Genomic DNA, 27,358 nt, shown 5'->3' with positions numbered 1-27,358 from the left:
ACAGCTTATAACACAACTTTTATTAGAAAAGTTATACATAACAGCATCAACTATTTTCAAGAATATTAACCTTGAAAAGCAACAAAAACAGACTAAAAATGTGTAACAAGAAACTAATGACCTTTTCTATAATTAAACATTCAAGTTATCTACAATGTCTCTTTTTACAAAGGGGAAAATCATGGTTTTACAGGCACATCATGTTGAAAATAAAGCTGCAGTAACTTTATACAATTAACTTTTTCAAGGATTATTAAAACATGGTCATCATGTAGTCTCAGATTTTTTTTTAAACATTCACATAATTTTACAGTTGAGGATACACTGAAATTTGAGTCCCAAAATTATTTCACAAAAGTGCCAACATTAAAACCAGAACCTTCAGTGTGAATAATTTTGCCCTAAGAAAAGTTAAGACAGGTTTCCATAATCAACATATTCACATAATTTCTGGTGCTACCTGGTCTAACAGTAAAGCTTCATTCTTTGTAAGTAAAATCAAATGGGACTTCTTTTGCAAAACTGATAAAATGTTTTGAACACAGGAGTGTGCATTATTGGAAAAATTGATACTAAAACCATAAATATATCCAAAGAGCCATTAATACACTACACAATTAAGTGGAACTGTGCCTGTTTGTACTCTATATTCAAGTTTGTTGCCCTTTCGGTACAGGTGGTATCTGAATTTAGCATCTTTACAAAGGCAATCTGTTCAACTTCTCTTATTCTCATCTTCATATGCCTGCTTAATAAAAATCAGATAATTTACAATCTAGAAGTCTGTTTTAAAAAGTCTGGAGTTTATATACAGCTCTAACAAACCTAAAGCATTTTGATATCTTAAAGGTTTAAATGAAATGACTAGAGTTTTTATTTGACGCTTATTAACAGTAATTAGCCATTATCAGTAGTGGACCATAATGAGGTGATAAGTGAAAAGGAATGTTTCGTCTAAAATGCTTAACACATGTTCTGTCCTTTCATGTATGCAATAGTATCACATAGAGGAAGTGCTTTCCACAGACACCCGTTTCCCCTTAGCATCAAGGGCTACAAAAATCTGACTGCAAAAATGCAGTGACAAAGCAAGCTGACGTATCAGGCACTACCTTTCATATTGGCAGCTTTAAGAGACCCACGGTATGCACAAAGATCTAGGGAAGGGGAAAAAACCTACTACTATGAGAAGCAGACCGGACATTTTAGACGAGTTTGGCAAAGTTTTTAATCAGACAATAGGTTGGCCATTCAGGTTTACTTGTATAGGTTAAAAATATCACTATTGAATCACCTAGTCAAATTATCGTAAGACATTTCCATTGATACTCAACATTACATGCACCAATATTGCACACATCTGCTCTGAGTTGTTAAAACAATCTTCACCTGGGTCCTTGAGCTGTCTGGTTTCTGCACTTGGAACTCAAGCCACCCACCCCAGCAGTTTCACTAAAAATTTAAGTGGTAAATTTAAAATACAAAAACCAAAATAACCCAAAAAGAAAACCAAGGACTTTATACAGACAATAAAATCTAAATTTTCTGCAATGGTCTTGTGGGCCCTACAGATGGGGCAATACATGTACGCACTAGTGAAACGAACACTAGCTCTGCTGAATCTAACCATTCAAATAATATGAAATCTGGGACCAGGTGTTGCAATGATGTCACTGTAAGGCTCCTCCTGCGTCAGCTCTATAGCTTGCTGTTTTTTAAGTACCAGGAAACTGTAGAATTTCGCAGCTGCTTGTTTTCTATTCGTATTTCTGCACAGCTCAAGCAAACTGATAGATTCCGCTCCAGTCTTAGCAAGAGCTCTCTGAAAAACACAAACATTGATACAACAAATTAAATAGAGAACGACATACAAACAAGAATGTCCCTTGGCAAGATTCTGTTTGTCGTCACCCCCAGGACACTGTGAGGGACTGGGAAGGACTTGGCCTTGGATGGGGACATTACAACATGTACATGAAAATTTCTATATGGATCTTATCTAAACGAAACCAAGTAGACTTCCCAGAGATGTGTGAAAAATCAGTCTTGAATCTGTGCAACTTATTCCAGAAACACTATAGCACAGCACAAGACTTTCTTTCTGCACCAACAGCTAGCCAGTCTTTTTTGACTACAGGACAAATATTTTTAAATAGGAATAAAAAAAATCCCTGTTTTATTTCTCAAAATAAAAATAACTCCAAAAATAATCATGATCTATTGTTTAAAACAAAATTTCAAGAGCTAAGGTTCTTTTAAAAGATGCATAATTTTGCCAAGGTGAAAGCCTGTTTATTTCTAAAACTCCTCTGTTTGTCTGAAACTAAGCACCCAAAGTCACTTACATTTTTTCAAAGACTTGGCCAGAATATAAAAAAAATTCAGGAAAATACATCTGTTTGCTGGCTAGAACAACAACTGACGTCTTCAGTTTAAAACGGAACCATCTGCTCTGGAATATCTACTAGATGAAAAGATATTAGGCTGGCCAAACCTAATTACTTTATATTAAACAGATCTTAACTTCAAATCTCATTACAGACTTAACGTTTGAGCCATCCAGTGTGATGCTCTTTTGGACACATGGAAGAAAGAATTGAAAAAAGCTAGACGTGGTCAAAAGAATTCTGAAGCTCTTTTCAGAAATTGTGATGAAACAGAGGGAAACATTACACAACATTACCAACTAAACATCTGTATACTTTAAAAATTACTTTTAAAGCCACAGTTGTACTGGTTTGGGCTGGGACAGAGTTAATTTCCTTCACAGTGGCTCATAGGGCGCTATGTTTTGGATGGGAGCAAATATTTTTGTTTTGGAGCAAGTGGGCTGGGGGTGCACAAGAAGTTGGGAGGGGACACAGCTGGGACAGCTGACCCCAACTGACCAAAGGGCTATTCCATACCATACGACATCATGCTCAGCAATAAAAGCTGGGGGGAAGAAGAGGGGTGTGTGCACGCATTTGGGGTTTGGCATTTGTCTTCCTAAGTAACCATTACGTGTAATGAAGCCCTACTTTCCTGGAAATGGCTAAATGCCTGCCTGCTGTTGGGAAGCAGTGAATTAATTCCTTATTTTGCTTTGCTTGCGCATGCAGCTTTTGCTTTACCTATTAAACTGGCTTTATCTCAACCCACATGTTTTCTTGTTTATACCCTTCTGATTCTCTCCCTCATCCCACCAGGGGGTAGTGAGCAAGCAGCTGTGTGGGGCTGAGCTGATTGCCAGGGTTAAACCACAACAACAGTTTAAAGCCATCTTTCTTAAACTAGCAGAATTCTTGCAGGTGTGCAAAAGAACTAACTCAAATCACATTAGTTTACAATGTAATCTGAACTAAATTTAAGTGTATTTAAGTGTCATAAAGGCTATTTAGGAATTTAAAATTAAGGTTTGATTGTTTAGAGATGTAAGCAAGTAGTTCTTATGAAATAAGTAACTTTTTCAGAAATGTAAAGCTTTTGCTTGATTATATCATACTTTTGAGAAACTTAACAGAATACAAAATACTCCTAAATCTCAGTTTACTGAAAACTCCACAGCATTTCCCACCCCTACTACCAAATCTACTATACTGGAAGTTCAGAGATAAAAGCTCACTGTCATTATTGTATCAGCACAGATGGAGCCTATCAATTTCACAAAAAAAGTGAGGATAACTTTGGAAAACAAAAACAGCTTCGAGAAATGGAACGGAAACACTTCAGTGACAGGAGAATCTCAGGAGTTGCCAAAATGTTTAAGGGAACAAAGGGGTAGGAACCGCAAACTAGACTGAAAGGCAAAGGTAGTCCAAGAATATATGAAGTACACAAACAGAGACCTATACGCAAACAGACAGCAGTTTGCACTTAAGTTCAAGTGTATACTAGGGATGTTCAATCATCTTATCAGAAAAAAGCTCTTTAGTTCCAGCAAGCAAGAATCCATCCTACAAAGATGATCCATCTGTGCAGACCGAAGCCACATGCTGAAAAGTAATGATGCGCCTCAGCCAAGGTCAGATTCCCACAGTTGTTATAGATTCAGCTTACCATACCATGGAAGTTTTCAAACTAGCCTAGCTGGGAGTAAACATCCTGTAAAATGGTTTTATTCCTATGCCTTGATAAGGTTTGCCTAGGGTCACATAGCACAAAGTCAGAGGTATAAGGTTTCATTAAAAACACAAATCAAACCCAATTATTTTAAAATTTGAATTTCTGGGAATCTTACTTGCACATCAGGTGTGGACATAAAGGCTGAAAAACACTCAAGTGAAAAATTTTACTTCAAATATTCTTTGGAAAAAAGTGACAATTATATTATGATTTAATCAGTTACAAGCATTTCCCCACCACCACCCAAGACAGAGCTTATATTTTAAGTCTGTAACATCTACTGCAAAGAAAGCTCTTTCTTAACCTTTTAACTCAGGTCAAAAGCGTCAGTGGCCACATTCAAAAGCTACTTTACAAGAAAGCAAATTATCACGTGTACCTGAAGTCCATGAAGCATTTGTTGAGTCCTCTTGTTCCATCTCCTTTCTTCTTGATCCTGATCACCCCCTGTGCCATCTTCTTCCTGCAAGCAGCCAAAATTCACGAATTTACAAAACAATAATCTTTTCATCCACTGAAGTATGAAATGAAAGAGGTACTTTAGATTAATCACTGCAGCGTTTTCCCTTTATGAAGCCAGAAGGTTTAGACAACTTGAGTCACAGGACACATCCAGGAGAGGCAGGAAGGGGGACGGAGGAAGACACACACGTAAGCTGACACACAACAGTAGGGTTGCCTGCCACTATGATTACACCTCAAAATGTTACGCTGACAATTAGTAAAACAAAAATTCAGTCATGACAGCTGAATGAGAAGAGACACTTCAGTCTAAACTAGGACTGCTAGTACAGAACACGGTATCAACAATGTTATTTTGCAAACATTAACTAACTCCAAGCTCAGGAGCAATGCATCCCAATGAAGAGGAAGTTGGGTAAAAACACCAGGAGGCCTGCGTGGATGAACAAGGAGCTGCTGGACAAACTCAGAAAGAAAGCCTACAGAGAGTGGAACCAAGCACAGGTCGCCTGGGAGGAATACAGAGTAATTATCCAAGCAGACAGGGATCAGGTCTGGAAAGCTAAGGCCCTGATAGAATTAAATCTGGCCAGGGACATCAAGGGCAACAAGAAAAGCTTTATAGGTATGTTAGTGATAATACGAAGACTAGGAAAAATGTGGGTCTTCTCCAGAAGGAAACGGGAGACCTGGTTAGCCAGGATGTGGAGGAGGCTGAGGTACACAATGACTTTTGCCTCAGTCTTCCCCAGCAAGTCCTCAAGCCACACCGCCCAAGTCACAGAAGGGAAACACAGAGACTGAAAATAAATTCATTCAGAGAATGAAGATCAGGTTTGAGACCATCTAAGGAACCTGAAGGTGCACAAGCCCATGGGACCTGATGAGATGCATCTGCAGGTCCTGAGGGAACTGGCGGATGAAGTTGCTAAGCCACTACCCATCATATTTGAGAAGTCGTGGCAGTCCAATGAAGTTTCCGCTGACTGGAAAAGGGGAAACATAACGCCCATTTTTAAAAAGGGAAAAAAGGAAGACCCAGGGAACCACAGGCCAGTCAGCTGCACCTCTGTGCCCAGCAAGTTCATGGAGCAGATTCTCCTGAAAACTATACTAAGGCACATGGAAAATAAGGTGACTGGTGACAGCCAACATGGCTTCACTAAGGGCAAATTGTGCCTGACTAATCTAGCGGCCTTCTACGATGGGGTTACAGCATTGGTGGATAAGGAAAGAGCAACTGACATCATCTACCTGAACTTGTGCAAAGCATTTGACGCTGTCCTGCATGACATCCTTGTCTCTAAACTGGAGAGACCCAGATTTGACAGATGGACCACTCAGTGCATAAGGAATTGGCTAGATGGTCACACTCAAAAGAGTTGCGGTCAACAGCTTGATGTCCAAGTGGAGACCAGTGACGAGTGGCGTTCCTCAGGGGTCAGTATTGGGACTAGCACTGTTTAACGTCTTTGTCACCGACATGGCCAGTGGGATTGAGTGCCCCCTCAAGCAAGTTTACCGACGACACCAAGCTGTGTGGTGCAGTCGACACAGTGGAGGGAAGGGATGCTATCTAGTGTGACCCTGACAGGCTGGAGAGGTGAGCCCATGCTCGTGAAGTTCAACAAGGCCAAGCGCAAGGTCCTGCACATGGGTCGGGGCAATCCCAAGCACAAATACAGGCTGGGCAGAGAATGGATTGAGAGCAGCCCTGAGAAGGACTTGGGGGTGTTGGCTGATGAGAAACTCAACATGACCCAGCAATGTGCTCTCACAGCCCAGAAAGCCAACCATATCCTGGGCTACATCAAAAGCAGCATGGCCAGCAGGTCGAGGGAGGTGATTCTGCCCCTCTACTCCACTCTGGTGACACCCCACCTGGAGTGCTGCATTCAGCTCTGGAGTCCTCAGCACAGGAAAGACATGGACCTGTGGGAGCAGGTCCAGAGGAGGGTCACAAAAAAGAACAGAGGGATGGAACACCTCTGCTATAAGGAAAGGCTGAGAGAGCTGGGGTTGTTCAGCCTGGAGAAGAGAAGGCTCCAAGGAGACCGTATAGCAGCCTTCCAATACCTGAAGGGGGCCTACAAGAAAGCTGGAGAGGGACTTTTTACAAGGGAGCATAGTGATAGGACAAGGGCTAATGGCTTTAAACTGAAAGAGGGTAGATTTAGATTAGATATAAGGAAGAAGTTCTTCACTATGAGGGTGGTGAGGCACTGGATCAGGTCACCCAGAGAAGTTGTGGATGCCCCATGCCTGGAATTGTTCAAGGCTAGACTGGATGGGGCTTTGAGAAACCTGGTCTAGTGGAAGATGTCCGTGCCCATGGCAGGGGGGTTGGAACTAGAGGATCTTTAAGGTCCCCTCCAAACCTAACCATTCTATGATTCTATGAAACTCAGCCACGTTCTCATTTCACTGTGGAAATAGAACCATTGAAAAGGAAAATAGGTTTTTGCTAAAAGCTGTGATGGCTAGCTGTAACAACTCAGCTCCTCATGTCCTATGAAGCACTCACCTACACAGAACAGTACTCATTTATGGAAGATGTGTTATACATGGCTTTTAAAATAAGAACTTTACTTAAAATGAGCAATTAAAAAGATCAACACGAAAGTGACACATGCAAGCAGCATCTGCTTTGTTTCCAGTCTTAATTCAAGACCCAAAAACTGTGCAGAAAAACTGTTTGGCCAGTTTTTTTCCCCTCTAAAAATTAAGTCAGGATGTATTTCTTCTTCATTGTACTACTTTTAAAGTAACACCTCTTTGCATTCAGCAACATCCTGAAGTGGTCAGGCAGTTGGACTAGATGATTGTTGTAGGTCCCTTCCAACTGAGAATACTCTATTCTATTCTAACTGCTTTTTTTATTGCTATGAAATTCATCTTGGCTAAAGTAATTGACTAAAGCAATTCACATTTCTTTGTACATGTGACTTATTACAGAAGGAAGCTTCACGTGTCCAGATACATCCTTTTTCCAACAGTTTTTAACAAGCTAATTTAATATCATGCATTTTGGGTGTAAAATAAAAAGAATCAATGAAGTTTGTTTTGATATCCACAGAATATTAAATATTGTAGCTCAGAAACAACTTCAGTCATCACATTTTAGGATGTGGACGGTTTTCCTACAGAAGTCTACTTTTATTAAGTGGCATGAACTATTTAAAATGGAACCATAAAATTAAGTTCAAAACTTCTTGTATAAAGCATCATAAACATACAGAGTGGTTTAATCCAACCATGCGTGAGAACAGGAGAACCCTCTAATTCAAAGCAGAATATATATATGCAATTTATAAAATGGAATAATAGAAAAAATAGAAAACGGTCATGGATTCATTTTAAAAATCTACATTTCCAAAGGTTACCATTTCCCAAGTAAGGACTGAAGATTTATTTCTTATGCCATTTAATGAATCCAAAGTCAAACGGTGCTGGGGAACACACAAATCCTTTCTACATAGAGTTCTTACCTCCTCTTCTTCCTCCTCCTCTTTCTCCTTTTCCTTCTCCTTCTCTTTTTCTGGCAGAAGTTCTAGCTCTGGTATTAGCTGGCAGATGTTTTGGGGCTCTTCCGGAGGCATTTCTACAGGTGGTATTTCCAGCTGTTGTGATGGTGGATGCTTTAAGAGTACACAATACAGTTATACCAATAGCATCATTTTATCAGTGCTTTACAATAGAATGCTGATGCTACAAACCAGTTTCACAAAATCCAAGTCTCTAAGTCTTAGCCATTCGTCAGAATGCTTCATTTTTGAAAAATGAAAAGCAATTTTTTTTGTTTTGCTCTCCATAAATGTATTTTTAATCCTTTAGATTCTACTCAAACCAGAACTTACGATACCACTATAAGGAAAAAGGCTTTCCAATAACTTCACTTAGTCCACCATCCAAACTACTGATCTCATTTCTTGGATCAGCACATGTAACTTTAAAATCCCACGTAACCAGATGCTGTGCTACATGAACACACTTCAACTCACTGGAACAAGACATCTTCAAAATATCAAAATGTTGTTCTTTGCAATGCAAGCACAAAGGAATTAAAACATAGGTACTTTGTAAAATTTCCAAAAATGTATGAGTAACTTTGGCGCTCGAGTATCATTCTCAGATGATGTTTATATAAAGAGGAAAATGCAGAAAAGCAGTCTAACAGGATTTATGTAGTCAGTTTTAATAAAATTAATGTACAGTATTCTCCCCCTGAATCCATACACAGTTAAGTGTTTGCCAGTTAAGTTACCTTGACACCTGAAAATGTTTCTACACATACCCTAAAATAGCTCAAAATAACTTCTGTTTTAGAGTCATATAGCAGGTAACACTACAGGCATGCTGCTAGAGGCCTGATCTGGTTGTGATCAAACAATTGCCAACACACACCAATAGCACTGGCTTCAGCACAAAGTACAAACAGTTGATGCCACTTTCACCCAATGACATGGCCAAGAGGAGCAGCAGCTGCCACCTTTTTTAATAAGCTAATGTAACATCTAACAGTCTCATTCTACAGCAAACAACCTGTTAGCCAAGAAACGTACGAAAAGTGGGGTTAAAAAAAATGCACAAACACAAGACAGCATAAACCAGGACTGTTCTCACCAGGTAAGCATTCACCTTTCATTTCGCACACTTCCTCTCCCCTTCACAAATATGGTTTCCTTTCACACTGCATCACAGCTTTCACAGAAGAGGTAGATATGAGCTAGGTTCCAAGTCTACTCATAACTCAACTACGAAATCATTACTGAAGAGCAAAGTTTTTCTTTGAACCCTTAACCCTGGAACACTAGAACTATCTTAAAAAGGAAGTTTGTGCAGCTAGCACAATCCTTTCTTCGTCAGTGAAAGCTGTTCACATACACTTTGCAAGCAGAAGAACTTGATACCTTTGTAAGCAATACATTTTAATCCTTGAAGACTTTTTCTGGAGGAAACGGTGCCATTTCTTTATCCTACCTGCATTTTAAGTGTTTCAATAAGCTTGCCACTTAAGAAAAACACCGTAAAGACTACCCAGGGACAAAGACTCGGATGCTACTCCAGCATCTCTCACACCACCACAGAAAGCTAGTGCCTCAAACCTGTGTCATTTCCTCCTCAAAGACACTACCAACTTATCATTCTCAAAAGAAAAAAAAGATCTTACTCACAGGTAACACTGGCTCTGGTTCTACTTGCTGCAGTTTGCGTTTAACACCTGTCTGAGGTGGTGGGGGTGGCATAACGGATTCATCCAGGTTGGTTCTGCTGCCTTCCATCATTGATTCTTGTAAACGACTTGGTTCTTCCAGAATAGGTTCATCTATATTCCACAACAAACCTAGTTTTAGATACTTTGATACAGTTTCAAATGACATTACTAAGTCCAAGCTGCTATTTAGAATTGAACACTCATAACAGCCTGCGTAGCTTTTGCAGTGACTTGAATAGAATTGGTACAGATGTGCATACAACCCAATCCTATACCCATTTAATCCACTGGATCAAACTGAATTTTTAAGGGTCTTCTACTTCTGGAAAAAAAAAAGCTATTTTAAGTCACAGATCGTTTATCAAGCTAAACAATCATTACAAAGCTCTTTGCTTCATTCATAATCTTCGGTGACTTTATATAAAGAACAGAGAAAAATAAGCTCTGAGGGGAAGCAGAGCATCTTTGACAAGACACAAACCAATGACATCTCGTTGCTGCTGTTGCTGTTGTTGTTGCTGCTCCTCTCTGGGAACCTCTGGGTTTTCAAAGTCTTTAAGGAACTCATCAAGGTTGTCAGCTTCTCCACCTTTCCTCCTCTTTCTTAGGTCTTCTGGTACCAGGGGTGTAAGACAACGAGTAAAGAGCTACAGGAGAAAGGTTACATTATTCACTATTGCAGTTCTCAGTGTCCTTAATTTCATTTCAGATTATGGGCCATCTTCCTTTCCCATTTTTAAGCTCCTCTCCAACAGTAGTAACAGTAAAAAAATTCATTTATTTCTGTAACTGATAAATATTTTAAGCATTGGTGTTATCTTAGTTGTTTTAATGAGGGTTTTTTTTAATTATTAATACTGCTATCCCTATATTACTATTCATATGCCAACGTTTACTATATATGAGGCACAATCCTGCATATAGTCCATTTCAAAAATGAAACTGCACAAAAACATTACCTTCAGTAGCCTGTTATTCCACAAAGGCTGTGCAGGCAGAGAGAAAAGCTTTTCAACTCCGCCAGTTTCTTTCCACATCATCAGTTTCTTAGTAGGAGGTGCCAAGTCCAAAGTAGTAACAATATCAGAGTAGTCACTTAATTGGGCTCGAATAGTCTTGCTATCCAGTTCTTTCACACTGTCCACAATCAGCTTTCTCTTCCTCTTTGCTTTGGTTTCCTTGACTGTTGAGATTTTTAGCAAGTAATGAAGGTTAGCTCAAACAGATACCACACTGTAGAAGAATCTTGCAGGTTCTCTATAGGTCTTACTTGCCCATGTATAAAGCTGCCTCAAGAATCTAAGGCAATGCTAGCTTTGGCATAAGGAACGAAAAGCTGTAAGCACTATGAAAGGTCAAACACTATGAATGCTGTCCCATAACCTACAGATTCTTCTGCATATACTTGTAGTTCTACTGAATCCACTTAAGCCTCAATGTCCTCAGCTGCACATGCCTCCCTCCCTCATGGCTTGCTCGTCAGGCTGGTGTTCTTCAGGAGCAAACCCCTGAGATGTAAGGTCCCTCTGACCAAAGAGTCAAAATACCACACCAAGTTTTTCCCCTAAGCCCTATCTGAGCTTTGGTAGTGTTAATGTGGGTGGTTATCTTACCTGTACCTCTCATCCTGCTCTAGAATGACTTTACTGTAAATTGCTTACAGCCTGGCACTCTGCAGCAGACCCTGAAGCTCTGGCAAACGCTGTCTTTGCTGGTCCCAGCTGATCAGCTAGGACCTCTGTTGCTAGCTTGCCACCAGAGGGCAGTGCTAGGGCTTTTTAATTGGCCAAGCAGTAAATCAGGGCCTGGAGTTCAGTCTGAAAACACAGGACAAACTACATTTTTTCAAAATCTTATTTTTTTTAATAAAGCAGGGATCTGTTTCTAATGAGCCACATACAGTACCAGTTAAAATAAGAAAGTACCTTGCATTAGAGAAAAAGACAAGGAATTTCACTATTCAGTAGAACTTCAAATACAAAGATGCATCTCCTGCATGCAGCAGTTCATTAAAGCTATGAATCACTACAAGAGCACTCATTCTCAGTGTAAACAGTCACTCCTGGCCATCAAACATAGCATACCGAGAACTGTGCTGCATTGCAGATACTGTATTAGAATTAAAGACATGATGAGTTCTATTCCAGCTCGTATTTTAACTAGCATGTGGATCAAAAGCTACAGTATCATGCCGCTATACATAATGACTGCAGAAACTACAAACTAGTATTCTCCAAGACCATCAATGTAAGCTACCTACCTAGAAAGTACTGGAAGGCTACCATTAGAATAAAAGGAATTCAGTACTTGGTCCCTGGTTTCTCTTCCAACTGAGAAGAGTCAGCAGCAGTGCTAGACATTCATTTCCACTCCATTGAGCTAAGGCGGTCTCTGATGACCCAAGTAAAATATTCCCAAATAGCTTACTCACCAGTTATGTCAATAGGCTCCAGAGCAAAAGCTTCCTCTTCATTGGGAACAAGTGTTGTCTGATCAGTCATAGTTGGTAATGGTTCAACTGGATCTACCGAGTCCGGGCTGTCTGGTCCACCCACTGCCAATTAGAACAAGTATCTTGCACTATGTCAAAACACTAAGAAACTGTGCTACCCTTCCCATCCCCTCCTCCACACCTTAAAGTGGTCTACCACATTTCATACTTTCGAGTTCAACATGCTTTTAAGGCATTAGAATCCTAATTAAATTAGTTGAAAACAAGTAATTCTAGATCTAGCCCTAGATCATACTCACTTGATACATTATCATCATCATCCATATCATCGTGGGGAGGTTGCTCTGGCATCATTACTCCACTTTCTGACAGTGCAGGTGGGTCATCAAAAATACCACCATCATTATTACTGAGAAGTTTGTCATCTGAAACAACCATATAAAACAATCAGTTTTGCAACCACAAATTCATGTAACAAGTACAGACAAATTTATAAAGAAGTACAAATTTATGACAACACAGATAAAGATAGTGTAAAGGTTAGAGAAATCTACACTTTCAATGCTGACACAAACAATTAGGAGTGCTTTTTCAAGCCACATTTCAGCCCAAATTTTGAGCTTACACATAACCTTTATTACAATACACTTGCCACATATTTGTATCTTACTAGGTTTCTTAGTACTTCACAGAGAAGCACTCAATACAATTCTCAACATATTAATTAAACCCTCGGAATGAGTCAAAGAACAAGAAGAGCTGCATATTGGGTTTTCTCCAAAGAACGTTACATACAGAATGAAAAAACTGTGGATGATTTAATTTTACTTCATTTGAAACATGCCAACAGTTAACATGCTATGCATCATCTACATTGCTGTAGCACTCACAAACCAGAATTCCACTGCTGAAGGCACAACCGAGAGAGGGACCTTGGCAACAAAAGAAACAACCTCCCTCCTGTCCCCCCAAGAACTAATTATTGAGGCAGAAGGCAGGACAGACAAAAAACAAATTTCTCAAACATACCCAATATTCCACCATCATTTCCTTCTCCAAAATTATCATCTTTGTATTGGTCTTCATATTCCAGGTGATTAGACTTCTCATTGAGGTGACTGGTGCTCTGTTCAGGTTCCAGTAGGAGATTGGAAGCACTGGTGCTCACTAGCATGTCATCCTCAAATGCACTACCTTCTCTCATCATCTCACGATCATCCATCCCAAAGTCACCTGCAAGAATACAATTTCACTGCTATAAATGCTAAAGAACCAAGATGCAAGAGACCCAGCTAATCAATCAGAAAAGGCCCAAATGTAAGACCAAGCTTCATTCCAAGTTATCTTAACTGCAGAGTTAATGACAAGATGTAAGGAATTATGCCCAGCAATACCACAGAGAAAATACTGTTTGATTATAAAAATAACTCTCTCCTCTTCAAAGCATTTTATTATACTTATTTGACTTGATTTTAGCAAGATCCTACTAAATTTTGGCTGCACTGAAACCAAAGAATTCCAAGGAATTCAAAAAAGTTTTACCTTATGCCTTGAGGTTAGGCTTCATGTACAGAGAGCAAACCAATACCAGATCAACACCACCATCAATACCTAGATTATACTTTCAAAAAGACTACTAAATTATGGATTACATTACTGTGCTCTTGAAACTAGATATTCAAATACAACTGTCTTCAGGCTTTGATTCAGATCTTAAAATGCTGTCCTTGAGAAGATACTGAAAGAAGTAAACTAGTCACCACTAACTGCTTCAGCTTTAGAAATCTCATAACGGTTTCTGACTGAAAACACACCTATGATTAAAGCAACAGCTGACTTCATATTCACACCACATTTTGAAAATTATAATTGACATAGTACTTCACTAACTAACCTGACTGAATATTCTTCAGCTTTATATAGGCAGCTAGAAGCTTGCTGAATATTAGAGGACAGGCTTTTTGGAAAAACTGACCTGTACAAACTAAAAATTAAGTGTGCAGAAACACAGCATGTTTGATCTAATTTGTTTTGTACCTCGTGGTAATTCAGTAGTCATTGCAAAACCATAACTTTACAGTTACCAAAACTACCTTAGTAACACATAATAATAAACGAGATTTTTACCAAAGTCATTATCCTGAAGGATACTGATGTTGCCTACTTCTTCTCTCATTGTAATTTCTTCCACTCTACTCTGGTTCAAACTGAACTGCTGGGCCACATCAATATCACTTAAAAAAAACAGAAGGCAATTATTAAGAAAATCTCAATTTAAAAAAAGTAACAACAGATAAAGCCTGCTTAGATAAAAGTGAAATTAGTTCTTAAGAAGTACACTATACACTTAAGCCAGTTAATAAAAAAAGCTGATGGTAAATACAGAATAGAAAACACTACTTAAAACCATTCATGGCTAAAACCTATCATCCAAGTTGTGTTAGCTTCTGGTAAGCATATCAGCAACCTTTCTTACTCCTTGATATGTTGGGGTCACTAATTTTAAAGGCCAAACTAATAACTAAGACCAGACTTCCTCCCCTTCAACTTCAAAATCAAAAAGTATATCTAGTAACAGTACCAAGTTAACACTCTGGTGTGCGAAGGTATGTTTCTTAGAAGAACACAGAAGTTTTATGTAGTTTCAAATTAGTATATACTCTAATGTGAATATAAACCAAATCAAACACTAAGTAAAGCAAACTGTAACCCAGAAATTCCTTTATGAATAATCCAAAATGGTATCATTAATTTTTTAAAAATCAAGAACTATTCAAGTTGTATCCTTGTTATTGTGTTTAAAAGTAACCTATTAGCATTAAAAAGTTCTAAGAATTAAAAGTGCTGCTACAGAAGGTCAACAAGTACATTTCCATAAAACTAATCTTGTCTAACCTGAGAACGTATGTGATGTAGAATGCCTTGCATAAAAGAAAAAATAAAATGATAATACATATCTGAGTTTTTCAAAAGCTTCTGTAAGGACAGCTTTAACGTCAGTTAAAATTACATGCTACTATGAACTTAAAATAAATATAGAGATGATTGCGTACTTGCTTGGTATATTAAAAGACTCAAGAATACGGGTTACCTACAGACGTTTTGTTTAATTCAGCAATGCGTTTGCTGTTTAAAACCAGGTTCTCCTCAACTAAAACCAAACATCATTTGCATGGAAATAAAAAGACAAACCAAGCTTACTCTAGATCAGGAAGCGGCTGGTCAAAATCATGAAATTCCTCAGGTAAGGTAATAGCATTGTAAGCAGCCTCTCTGTTTTCCTCAGGCAAATCGACAACCCCTGCAGAGAAGAACACTCAGACATGAGTTCCCATTCCTTACAAGGACAGCATTTTTCTCTGTGCCTTCAGCACTGTTCTCTCAGCATGAGCTTCTTGTCTTTAAATTGTTGAATTGAACCAATGCTAGACACCTATGAAGAAACCTTAAATAATGTTGGTATTGAGATTCAGTCTGAATTCAGAATATATACCCTCAGGCCCTTGTACTGTTTTGTATAACCCTGGAAGCCTCAAATCATTTGGTAATGTTTGTGTAGCTGCACAGCTCTGCTAACACAGGTGCTGTATGTTATCACAACACTATGCAGGTACCTGTTACAAAATCATTTTATCATGATGCTCCAGGTGAGCTAGTTAGTCCTATATTTTCATTTAGGTAAAGCAGCAGCAACATGGCAGTGTGGTTTGGGTAAAGCAGTGGCAACACAGCATGACTACTTTGCTACTGGTCATTCAGTCAGTTCAATTAGCTCTGAAGTCCCAGCACAGTACTGACTGTACTTGAGCCACACAAACTCTTAGGCTTCTGCATTTAAAACAGCTGGATTACCTAAACCACATACATACCTTTTCTTATCTTCCCGAGATGCTTAATCTGCTATTCAGTGGGCATTCTCAGACTATGACTATCAGATTAGGCATCACACAAAAACAGTGCCAGTAGCTGGTGCCTCTCTTTTATTCAAAGGCTTCGAGGTCAGGACACTTGAAAGTGCATGGGAAATGCAGGTTCAATTCCTTCTGCAACTTGCAGAAGATTCAAGCTCTATGTTCTGCCTTCTGACCCACACAACACAGGCAATTCTGAGGAACAGATACTTCAGAAACACTCTGCCCACTGTGTTCCCCTCCGCAATAGATAATCAAAGAACCACTGTCCAGAGAGACCAGGAAAAAGCATGAGTCTGTAGTTTACTCATCTTGGTACTTTTCTAGGAATGAAGAAACCTAGTCCATCCTTTCAGGGCTATCCAATATTTTTACCTCTTGGCTGCTTAAAACAAAATATGTGAATGATTCTCAGAGCAGACAGGATCAAGACAATGCCTAAGCCACAAAGCTGATAAACCGAGAAGACAAGTGCCTCAACTTGTTTCAGATCAGCATGCCACTTTTTGTAACTTTGTTTTAAGGCACTTCACCTTCTACATGCTCTGTTTGGAGTGGGAAAATTGCAAAAACAGATTGCCTTGTGAAATTAGACAAATGTATGTGTTCTCAAAACCCAGGAAAGTTAAATGCAAGAGTAAACAAAAAATTGGCAACAGTCAACAAATTGCCACGGAAAGCTACATAAAGTTCAATGCCTGAATCACAATGTGAAGATCAAGAAATGAAGATAAAGTCATTATATACCTTAAGTTTTCTCAAATTTCCTGTTGCACTGGCTTTCAAAAGTTGCCTTTTAAAAAAAAGCCTTCCTTAAGTTGAGCTTTTAAATCTATTACACTCACAAACTTTAAAAGGTAGAACGTGATTCAGCAGCTGTGAGTATCCAGCAGCATCACTGCCACAGCTACACTCCAGCTGGAAAAAAGTTTCCCAGGCCAGAATTAAAGAAAACTATCAACCGTGTGTTAGCCAAATAATTCTTTGCTGGATGGAAACTCATTTCAGGTATTAATATGGGCCCTCATCTTCATGGAAAATCTTAAGAGTAAGCAACAAGAGAGAGGGAAGTTGTGTCGCACATACAAAAGGAGAAATATCTTTGTTGCGCACATTACAGTTCACATTATTTCCAGAAACTAAAATGTGAAAGTGGTAAAAAAACAGCTTACTTCTATGTTTATTTTGTAATTCATGGCAAGGCAATCTTTATCCTTGATGGAAACAAGCTCCCTTCTGTGCTTCTATTCAGTACATGCAACCAGCCTTTTTCAGACTTGTGACAGAAGGTAAAAACCATGCAGCATATTTCCATTTAACATCATACACCACCAACAGCCACAATCATAATTGAGATTTTACTGAAGCAGCACTAATCGGAAAAGTTTTTGTTCAGAATTCAATTAAAAGATGTTTTTCAGCATACAACTCAGTCACACAGCCAGCCTGAAGCAGCACTAAAGAAAACAACTTCTCCTATAATCCTGTATAACTTTATGCAATTCTTCTACAGAGATAGGAAGGTAGAATTGTATGCCTTCTTAATAAATATCACTATATAACAATGTAACTTTTCAGAGTGCTTAGATAAAGACAGATACCTGGACGAAAAGCCATCTTAATCTTAATGAAAGCCTCATTACAGTCTGCAAGAAGATATTTTGCTTTCCTGTGGTAGATTCTAACAACACCTAGTAAGAGATGTCCTGAGGTTCGAAGCGCCATCTTCACCTAAAAATATATTGCACAATCAGTGAATTAGATGTAGCCTTACTTTTTTTCCTTTAATGACATTTCAGTCAGCTTTGCATGAGTTTTTCAATAACACCAAATATTCAAAACAACTATGAAAATCAGCAGAAAACTGAAGAAACAAACAATGCAAAGTCTACAGTTCAAGACGGTACTCTACTATTATTTATGGATGACCTGGCAAATATCAGTAAATTAATGGCAGGTCACTCCAGGAATTCCCCGAACACTGCTCTGTCTGGTAAAAAAAAAAGATGACAAGACAAAACCCATTTTACCACATCTTTTCCTGACATCTTTGTTACTTTAATTGTGAAAAAAGTGAAAAATATAAAAATTTGGACAGCCATAAATTACGATTTGATTAAGAACAATTTGGTTAAAAAGTGTTACTTGTTACCTCTCCATCTTCTGTCCTGCAGTTAAGGAGAAAATCAGAGAGAAACAGTGGAAGATGTGGGGTGTCCATGAACAAACACTGCCACATTAAAACAAGTTTAAGTTCCTTTCCTCTTTAACCTCACTGCTTTACTACGTAATCAAGTATCTGCTGTGGGAATAGAAAACTGATAAAAAAAATTCCAGGGAAGGACTCTTCATAAGTACTTTAGTCTGAAAGAGCACAAGACTTGTGTTGAAGGGTACATGGAATAATCGTCTCCCAGAAAGATTAAGCCATACAGGGTTTAACCTCAAAGGCTAAGAACTCAAAATTTTTATTGCATACTATGCCTTTCTAATATTCCAGCTGATGAAAGTGTTAGACAAAGTTAAATATATGAAAGAGTGCCTATCAATGTCTCCTTTTTCTAAAAGAATGCTACAGCTCACTACTGAATCCATGAACATTATCTTCTTTCTAAATCCTTCCAGAGCTGACACTGAAGCAAATCACTGTTCTGGAATAGTACTACACATTTTTTGCTTACACTTAGCAGCTCTTCCAAAATCCAGGATAGAATTATAGAAACATATATTTGTATCAACCAAAAGATTAAAAATAAAGTTCTCTTTCTTTTCAAATAGTTGCTTTTCTTATAAGACATTCAGACATCTGTTAAGTGACAGAAGTCACAACCATATCAGTCCACTAGTTCTTACACGGAAGATTTCATTTTCATGAGTAGTAGAGGGGGGGAAAAAAAAAAAAAAAAACAAAAACACACAAAACATTTTAAAACCCAAGTTCCTCAAAATTTCCTCTGGTTTCACAATAGCCATCCAGAAGTGTTATGTTCTTTCTGTTTTGTTGCTATCTATTCGCTTCCCAGAAAACCAGAGATTAAAGCTTCAAAAGCAAGGCTTTTACACTACAGTGTAGTATTTTTACTCTATGGAAAACTATCCTCATGTAACCAGTAACATTACAAGCTACTGTGATACTTCAGATCTTTTTGCTGTAGCTAAGTAGAAACATGTTTTGAACTTCGGTCACAAGCATAAACAAGAATATCTTAATTATTATTTCTACAGCTCCCAGTAACAGCAGCACTGAAAGAGTGTCATCCTAAGGCCTTTAAAAGTTACTTCTTGGAAAGCCTCGGCTTTCCTCTCTTCCAAACATTTGCTTCTAAGTGATGCATGGTATATCAAGATACAAGTCCTCCTTTTATACAAAGCAAAACATTTTGTAAATAAAGTGTGTGATACTTTAGCATTAGAAAACTGACAAGAAAATACTCTTCAGAATCAAAGAGTCAATAGGGCATTTCACATCTGAACAGGCCTTTCCATCCTTTAAAATAGCAACATTAAGAATTTTATTTGTTTCAGTGACCCAAATAGTAACTGCAACCTGTACGCACAATTTCTTTTCACTACAAGGTAACATTACATCAGTGTAAAATACATACCTTTGGTGAAATGATACTCTCCACACTGCTCTCCAGATTACATTCAAAAACATGGGCTTTGGTTAGCTTCTTATCCCAGTGGGCCGCCAGCCAGATTTTGGCCAGCGGCCCACGCTTGCTCAGGACAAAGTGGGCATAGAACATGGTCCCAGATGTCTAAAACAAAGTGCAAACCTGTAAAGAGAAAGGCAAATTTTTTTTTCCTAGAAAATTTATGAGGACCATCCTTGTAAACACACCCCTTATCCACAGCAAGCAAAGCACATGTTTGCTTTTCAATCATTAAAGTCAGACAATTTGTATAAAATATTTAAGAAGCCAAGACTTACAAGTGGTGGCCATGTAATAGCATATATATTTATTGCAGAGGAAATATAAAGCAGGAAGAACAGCAACCAATGACCATTTACATAATTTAAAAATGTTTACCATCCCGCAAGAAAAAAAATCTTGACTACATTAAACTTTATGGCAATGATACCAAACTCATAATACACACAAACACCTCTCAGTTTTCAGTCCACAGTAGTCTTCTACCACTTCCATTTCTTCCTACTCATAATTCAGTAGCTACTAGTACACTATAGCAGTACATATTCTACATTGTTTCAGTAAAACATTCAGCATTATAAAATACACAGTCCTAAACTTTTTTGATTTCACCGTATTTTCTTAAATAGAGAGTACAATTATGTCTTCATTCCTGAGCAGACTGCTCTCCATTTCGTAATCCTCTTAGTAATGCTTCATATTTTTTATTCAAGTGTTGATAAAAACGGTAAGAAAATTGACTGCATTATTCCAAACTTCCTGAAGATTTCATTTTCTTCTTTCTCCTTCACCAGAAAAAACAGACTTCCTTTTATCTGTTTATCTAGTAACTACCTTCTTACAGCTGATAAGATGCCAACCTATCAAACCACAGGGAAGCAGAACAGCATGATGTCTTATTTTCTAAACATGCCAATTTCATGCATGAGGTAAGCATATGATTCAGTTCAACTACAAGTTGAGAAAACAGAGTTTGCTTTAAAGAGGTGGAAGATTCTCCACAAACAGCTTTTTTTCCAGCAATATCCGTAACTGGGAGAGAAAAAAACAAAAAAACAAACAAAAAAGAACAGGAGAGATGCAATAAGCGCATTTCCGTTTTTACCTCCTCCATGCCTACAGAACAACTGCCAGAGGAAGCACAGCAACCTAACAGTAAAAGCAGGGCAGTTTAATCTGGGCATAGCCAGTGTGAGAACATCAGTTTCTAGCCATTAAAAAAAACCCACGGTGTTTCCCAAACATGCCAACACAACTTATAAGCAAATAGGGAACACAGGGAAACACAAAGCACTAGTAAACGTGACAGCCAGAGAGATTCTCAGGAAGCCAATTCCTAAACCATACCAATTTACATGTAGGTAAAAGAAACAAGTTTCAAAGCAGCTAGGGTAGAGCTGTTGATATTTCTAGGGTATGCTTCACAAAAAAAAAAAGAGGAGGAGCACAATTGTGACTGCTAGAAAAATATAGGGGCAAGAGAAGCACTTGCATTACTGGTTCAGTGGAAGTATAGCCAACCTCTAGATACCTGGATAATAAATGAAAAATTGTAGATCGACAGGTAGATCTCTGAAAGTAAAGGTCAAAAATTTTTTTGGTGAGCTTTTTTGGGGTGCTTTTTGTTTTAACAAATGAGAGTTGAAGGAATATAAAGGATAGGGAAAATTATCTTTGTAGTGGTACCATACTCCGTACTTGTACTCACTCATAGGTATCGTTCAACATACAACATGATGAAAGTTTTGAATTTCAGCTGCATTAAACAGAGAACAGAGTTGTTTGGACAACAGAACTGATTATCAAGTTTATCTGTCTTAATGACAGACTGGCCACTGATTCTGTTCATAACCAAGAATGGACACAGTGGAAAGGATTTAAAGGCCATGTTCAGCTTCAGCTCGAGTTAACACAGTAGATAGAAAGGATTAAAACTACTCTTAGGAGTGAAGTTGATAGCTCCGAGTCATAACAAAGCTGCAGATTAACAAAAAGTTAAGATGCCATTTTTATTTGTTGAGACTGTGTGTGGGCTAAGGACAGCACTGCACAAGGATGGACATGAGCAAGCTTTTCTACGAAGCACAATGAAACAATTTTGGAAGTCTCCTTGATCAATTAAAGTTATCTAAAGGAAGGTATTCTACTTCCACCGCTCCCCACCAGTGTTTTTTGAAAGACATCACACTGTCTCAAAGGTCAGCAGACAATTCAATCCCTTGTGCATTTTCAAAGGCCTCACAGTATTTTTGTATAAGCAGAGACATAACTTTGCAGCACAGCATTTTGATATCTTGAGTTGCCACCACAACCGTGCACTGCTCTGGTAACAGCAGGCCTGTAAATTACCCCTACATATGAGGAACAGGGGAAAACACAAACATACAGTTAATAAAACCACTTGCATGACTCCGCTAAGAACTTCTAACAACAGTTGCAAAATAATGTACTTTGATTCAGGGAGTTCGGCACAATTTTTCACCAATATTTTACAATCATTAAAATATGTAGCATGGGCTTCAAAAAACTTCAAACATACAATTAACTGTAACCATGAAAATATTATTGAAGATTTCCTGATAAGTGTGAACCACACTATTTGACAATTCAGACAGAAAAAATTTACCACTTTAAACCCCAGATAGCAAAGGTAACACAAGCATAAGACAAACAATTATCTAAGATATCCAAGAGGAAGCAAGGTTCCCCAAATAACTGAGGTGTCAGGATCACACCAAGGCTAATGATTTCACAACTTTTTTTCCTCTTTTTTTTTTTAAACAGACACACTGTGAACTTCTCTGTCTTTTAAAGAACTGACAATCTAAGACAAAGTACTCCCCATAAGGGAGCTTAACATATGTGAATGGGTTTCAAAACATACTTTGTTAGCAATTATATCAAAGAATAGAGGCTGAAAACCATTGCGCCAAGGGAAGGGGCAGAAACAGTAAGTGGTCACCTGTGTTTGTGGTGTTTCCCAGGTTTAACTACCACTCCGTACTGGAGTGACAGGATCAAACCTAAAACTCGCTTGTAAGACTAATGAGAAGATTGTACTACATGTGCAGGATACTTAAGCTTTTGGAGTGCATAAGAACCATAAATAACTAGTTTCTGACAGAGGTTGTCTGTTTCTCTTCATCCATTAATGAAGCCTTGCCACAGTGAAATACATGAAGAGAAACAGTGACAATCAGACTACAGACAGTTTTAAAGTATGTTTTAATCTGAACTGTTATTAACAAATAATACTTCTATTCCTCGAAGCACTAATTTCCTGTCACAATATGAATCTCTGCCACTTCCAAATTCCAGCAGATGCTCTGCTCCGTATGGTAATACCTGGATTACAGCAACTGTACAAATCCCACCTTTAAGGTTCTGAGCTGCAGCAGTTCAGCTACTGTTGTTTAGAGCATCAGCACAGTTGCTTAAAGCAGGCCCCAACAGTTGCTCTCACTTTCTCCAGATTTCTTTCTTTCTTTTCAGATAATCCTTTTCCTTATTTCAGGCTTTTTGTCTGATCTTTAATTCATAGGGCAGCATGCTGATGCAGTGGCATGAAAGGAGAAGAAATAGATTTTTTGGCATAATTCAAGACTAGGATGAATGTTAAAGGAACTAAGAGTTTCTTGGAATGGCAGAGTGCTCATGCAGACATGTAAAACATATGTCACTGGCTGCAAAAGCAACTCACAAGAATCCTCAAAAGAAAAAGGGTAGCTGATGGCTCTTAAAAAGCTTGTAAGGTAAAATATAACTGTTAATTTTTGAAATTGACTGGATATGAACCAGCACCTTAAAACTTGTTCTAAGAACTTGCTCATTTTTCTGTCTTGCTTGCACTGCTCTGAGGCAAAAATAATATATAGTCACACAAGACCAGGTGGGACCAAACCCTGATCTTGCCAACTTGTGTTTTTAAAAGATTTAAAGTCTTTAAAAGTTTAAAAAAGTTTAAAACTTGATTTTAATTAACTTTGCATTTGCTTCAATGTGCCACAATTGTCCTCAGGTTCCTCTGCCTAAACTGGTCCTCAACAATTGCATAATATATGTTTCTTTCTATAGAAGTGTAAAAAAAGGCTACAATTCTATACACAAAGTAACTGAGCACGTAAAGCAAAACTAATACAATCCAGATAGTACACAGGGTCTGATCCAGAATCAGCTTGTTTCATTCTCTTATCTGAGTATCTGGTAATTGATCCTCCAGAAGAAGCAACAAGAAAATTGGGTAGGTGCTATCTACGTATAACTTCTTAAGCATCTATTAACAAATATTAAGTCTTAAAATCCTTCTGCGTATTAGAATGGCTAACTATCTAAACTCTGAAAAGCACTCTTGCGTAGCTTGAGCCCCAGCCTTCAAGACATTCGGAAACAAGCTTAATGAAATACCAGTTGACAATATTACAGACAACAGATACAATATTCATCATATTTTAATTTTACTGTGATTCACTCTAGCCCATTAAATCCACTTGCCTATTACTCTGCTAGGTCAGGTTATGTATACACACACCAGTTCACAGGTTAAATTCAGTCTTCAATTTGTTTTATTGTCACCTACTTTTGTTCCTCTTGTAAGGCTACTCCAGAACCACATTCATCCACTGATCAGCAAACAACTTCCATACTACAGTTTAAAAATGAATCATTTTAATTCATTTGTTCCTATGCTACCCTTCAACCTCTCTTCTCCACAGGTTCCCTGCTACAGACACCTTTTCTTCCTATGCTGTCCCTGGTCCCGTTTTGCTGAGCCAAGCCAGCCCTGGGTCATCTGGGGAAGAGTGAGCTCCCCCTGTGCACCTGCGGCAGTCTGAGTTGGCCCTGCCGGACTTCAGAAGTCCAGAAGGATTACCCTGACCCTGCAATTGTACTTCGAGTTCTTCAACTGTAACTCATAATCCTTCACTATACAGTCCTTCTTACATGTCTAAAACTTCCCTGGTGCAGGCACTTACTAATATTGTCTCACTAGCAGGTTTCATTAGCACACTGAACACCTGGTGCCACTGAAAAAAATTCACCACAGGTCCAATCTTCACAAACTCCACTAATAACTCCTTACAGCTCAATGCCTCTTTTCAGCACTACCTTATTTCATCTCCTTCCTTCAACCACCTTTATAATTCTCTGGTTAATCGGCATTTTTCTGAATTTTTATGTATTTCTTTGTGGCACCTGGAGCTTTACTGAAGTTCAGTGACAAGTCAACTCAGTTTCCTACGTCCACAAAATCAATTATTGAAAAAGATGAAATTGAACCAGTCCAACTTGACACACCTTTGATAAACGTATACAGCATTCTCCATTTGTCTCCAGGTCTTGTTTTTTTTCCATCAACATTTTTTCTGAAATCCTATGGCTGAGGTTGCACTACTAGGTCTATAATTGCTCAAAACACACCACTCCTTTACAGGAACTGCATTCACTGTTCTCCAATTACAATATACTACGCACCTACATAATTAAATTGCTAGAACCAGTGGCCCACTAAAGTTACTAATTCAAAAAGCAGATCACTCAGAATTATTGTATAGAGTTTGATATTATTGAACCCTACGAACACTAAACCATACCTAAACCTCCGCAGGTATCCTGCCCTCGCCCCGAGATTCAGTACGTCCACTCATCCAGTGGAAAAGAATCTTTTTAATTTTAGGCCCTATCTCGATTATCCCAACTTGTTTTGCGCAATTCCAGTTCCAAGTCAAACTAATAGGCTTGCAGAAACCATGTGTTAACACGCTCCTTAAATGTACATAAGCTGAATACGAGAATGTCACCCCCCTCATGTTACCCTGCCTTTTACAGCAGTTATTCCTCTGCACTGTTCACCCAAAAAGCCCAAATGTAAAAAACTAACTTTCTACCATTTTGCCTCAAAGAAGTTAAACTCTTATATTAACTGAGGCGACTGTTCTCACTTCTGTGGGAAATCCCATGATATCAGCAACCCTGATGGCAAGACAAAACTAATTCAATTGTGTGGTAATTTAAGTTTATTGTAGCTCTCGGTAACTTTTCGCTCCTCCTTTTATTCCCTTCACCACACTTCCTCTCTAGCTAAAACTTTAGATCAGTGGGCTTTGTGTTTCCAAGTTTCACAGAATGTCAAATAGCTACAAATGAACCTTCACAAAATATAATGCAAGCCTGGCCCTACTAATGCTTTGATGTTTCCCCATTTTTTATGTAGTAAGTTTTACTGAGGAAGAGATTAATGAAAGCGTATGCTTACTGCACACGTTCACACCACGTGGGCCTAAATAACTTCTCCAAATCTACAGTATTTTCTTCCATGTGTCTAAATTTAATGAAAAGTCATTTTCTCTGAAACAGTGCCATGCCAATAAGCCACAGCGACCCCAAACTTCCTTTGTTATTGATAAAAACACACCACCTCGTTTCATATTTAACAGAAGCCTTCACTCAGAATCAGAAAGAAATCTTAAAAACTATTGCAAGATTTATATCGGTGTCCACAGGAGCTGCTAGAGTAAGATCTTAATTCTTCAAGAGGTAGGCATTTTTAAAGGGGCCTTTTATTTGCAGATCAACAGTCACAGTGCCCAGAAGGTCGTTCATATGTTACTAGTGAGGACTACAAGAGCACTCAATAGTCTGCCTTATCCAGGTGAGAAGTTAAATTACGTTAGGAAATGAGAAACTGGCAGATGAAACTTTGCTCCTCTCCCCGCCCCGGAACGCGCCAGCCCCGCAGCTACGCCGTCCCGTTCGCCAGCCCACCGCTGGGGATCGGTTACCTTACCCCGGCCCCCAGCACACTGCTCCCCCGGCTGCCCCGCGGAGCCGCTCCAGGCTTACGGACCGTCTCCACCGCGGAGCGCACCCCCCGCCCCTGCTCCTCCCCGGCCGCACACCGCGCTCCCCGCGGGGCTCTGCCGAGCCGCCGCCAGGCCGCAGACGGGGCCCCGCTGCGCCCGACCTCGGCGCAGGTCACCCCAACCCCCCGGCCGCGGCCCCGCCGCAGGGTCCCGGGGCGGCCCCACCGCCCTGCCCTCCCAGGGAGCCCCGGGCGGCGCCGCGCAGCGGGCTGCCGGGCGGGCCCTCCCCCCCCGCCCGCTGCCGCTCACCCGCCCCCGCCAGGCGGGCTCGGCCGAAGAGCCGGCGCGGCCGTGCCCAGCCGCAGGGGCCCGGCAGCCGAGCCCGAGTAGGCCGGCAGCGCCCCGAGAGCCAGGCTGCGGCCGACCCCCGCCGAGCCCCTTCGGACAGCGGCAGCGAGCCGGGAGGGCCGGCGGGAGCGAGCGCGGCTGGAGCCGCTCCTTACCCCGGTCCGGTGCAGGGGGAGGCTGGCGCGGCGGCGGGCGAGGCCGGGCTCGGTAACCGCTCCGCTCCTCCTCCCCGAGCCGAGCCGAGCCGCTCACTCAAACAAACAAGATGGCGGCCGCGGCCCTTCCTGCCGCCCAAACCGGCCGTTCAAATCGGCAGGATGTTTACTGTCAAATGCCCCCTCCTCCCCCGCCCCGCCGCCCACTGCGCCTGCGCCGCCCCCGCCCGCGCCGCCCGCCGCGCATGCGCCCGC

The 27,358-nt window shown here is 39.7% G+C and overlaps 1 protein-coding gene across 1 annotated transcript; it reads right to left on the bottom strand.

Annotated features, from left to right (window-relative positions):
• Nucleotides 1–27,286, bottom strand: RAD21 (RAD21 cohesin complex component). Its single transcript, XM_082308451.1, has 14 exons — nt 27,104–27,286; nt 19,750–19,923; nt 17,746–17,875; nt 15,435–15,534; nt 14,361–14,467; nt 13,263–13,466; nt 12,533–12,658; nt 12,213–12,335; nt 10,741–10,964; nt 10,263–10,428; nt 9,741–9,892; nt 8,055–8,204; nt 4,484–4,567; nt 1–1,822 (listed from the first exon to the last, which is right to left on the bottom strand). Exons 2-14 carry the CDS (start codon nt 19,891–19,893, stop codon nt 1,631–1,633), a joined length of 1,902 nt encoding a protein of 633 aa, XP_082164577.1. The 5' UTR covers nt 19,894–19,923; nt 27,104–27,286; the 3' UTR covers nt 1–1,630.
• Between the last annotated feature and the right edge of the window lie 72 nt (nt 27,287–27,358).

Source organism: Platalea leucorodia (genome assembly GCF_965183815.1).
Source record: "Platalea leucorodia genome assembly, chromosome: 1".
Lineage (NCBI taxonomy): Eukaryota > Metazoa > Chordata > Aves > Pelecaniformes > Threskiornithidae > Platalea > Platalea leucorodia.
Note: the sequence above shows the minus strand (reverse complement) of the source record. Positions and strands in the feature narration are given on the sequence as shown.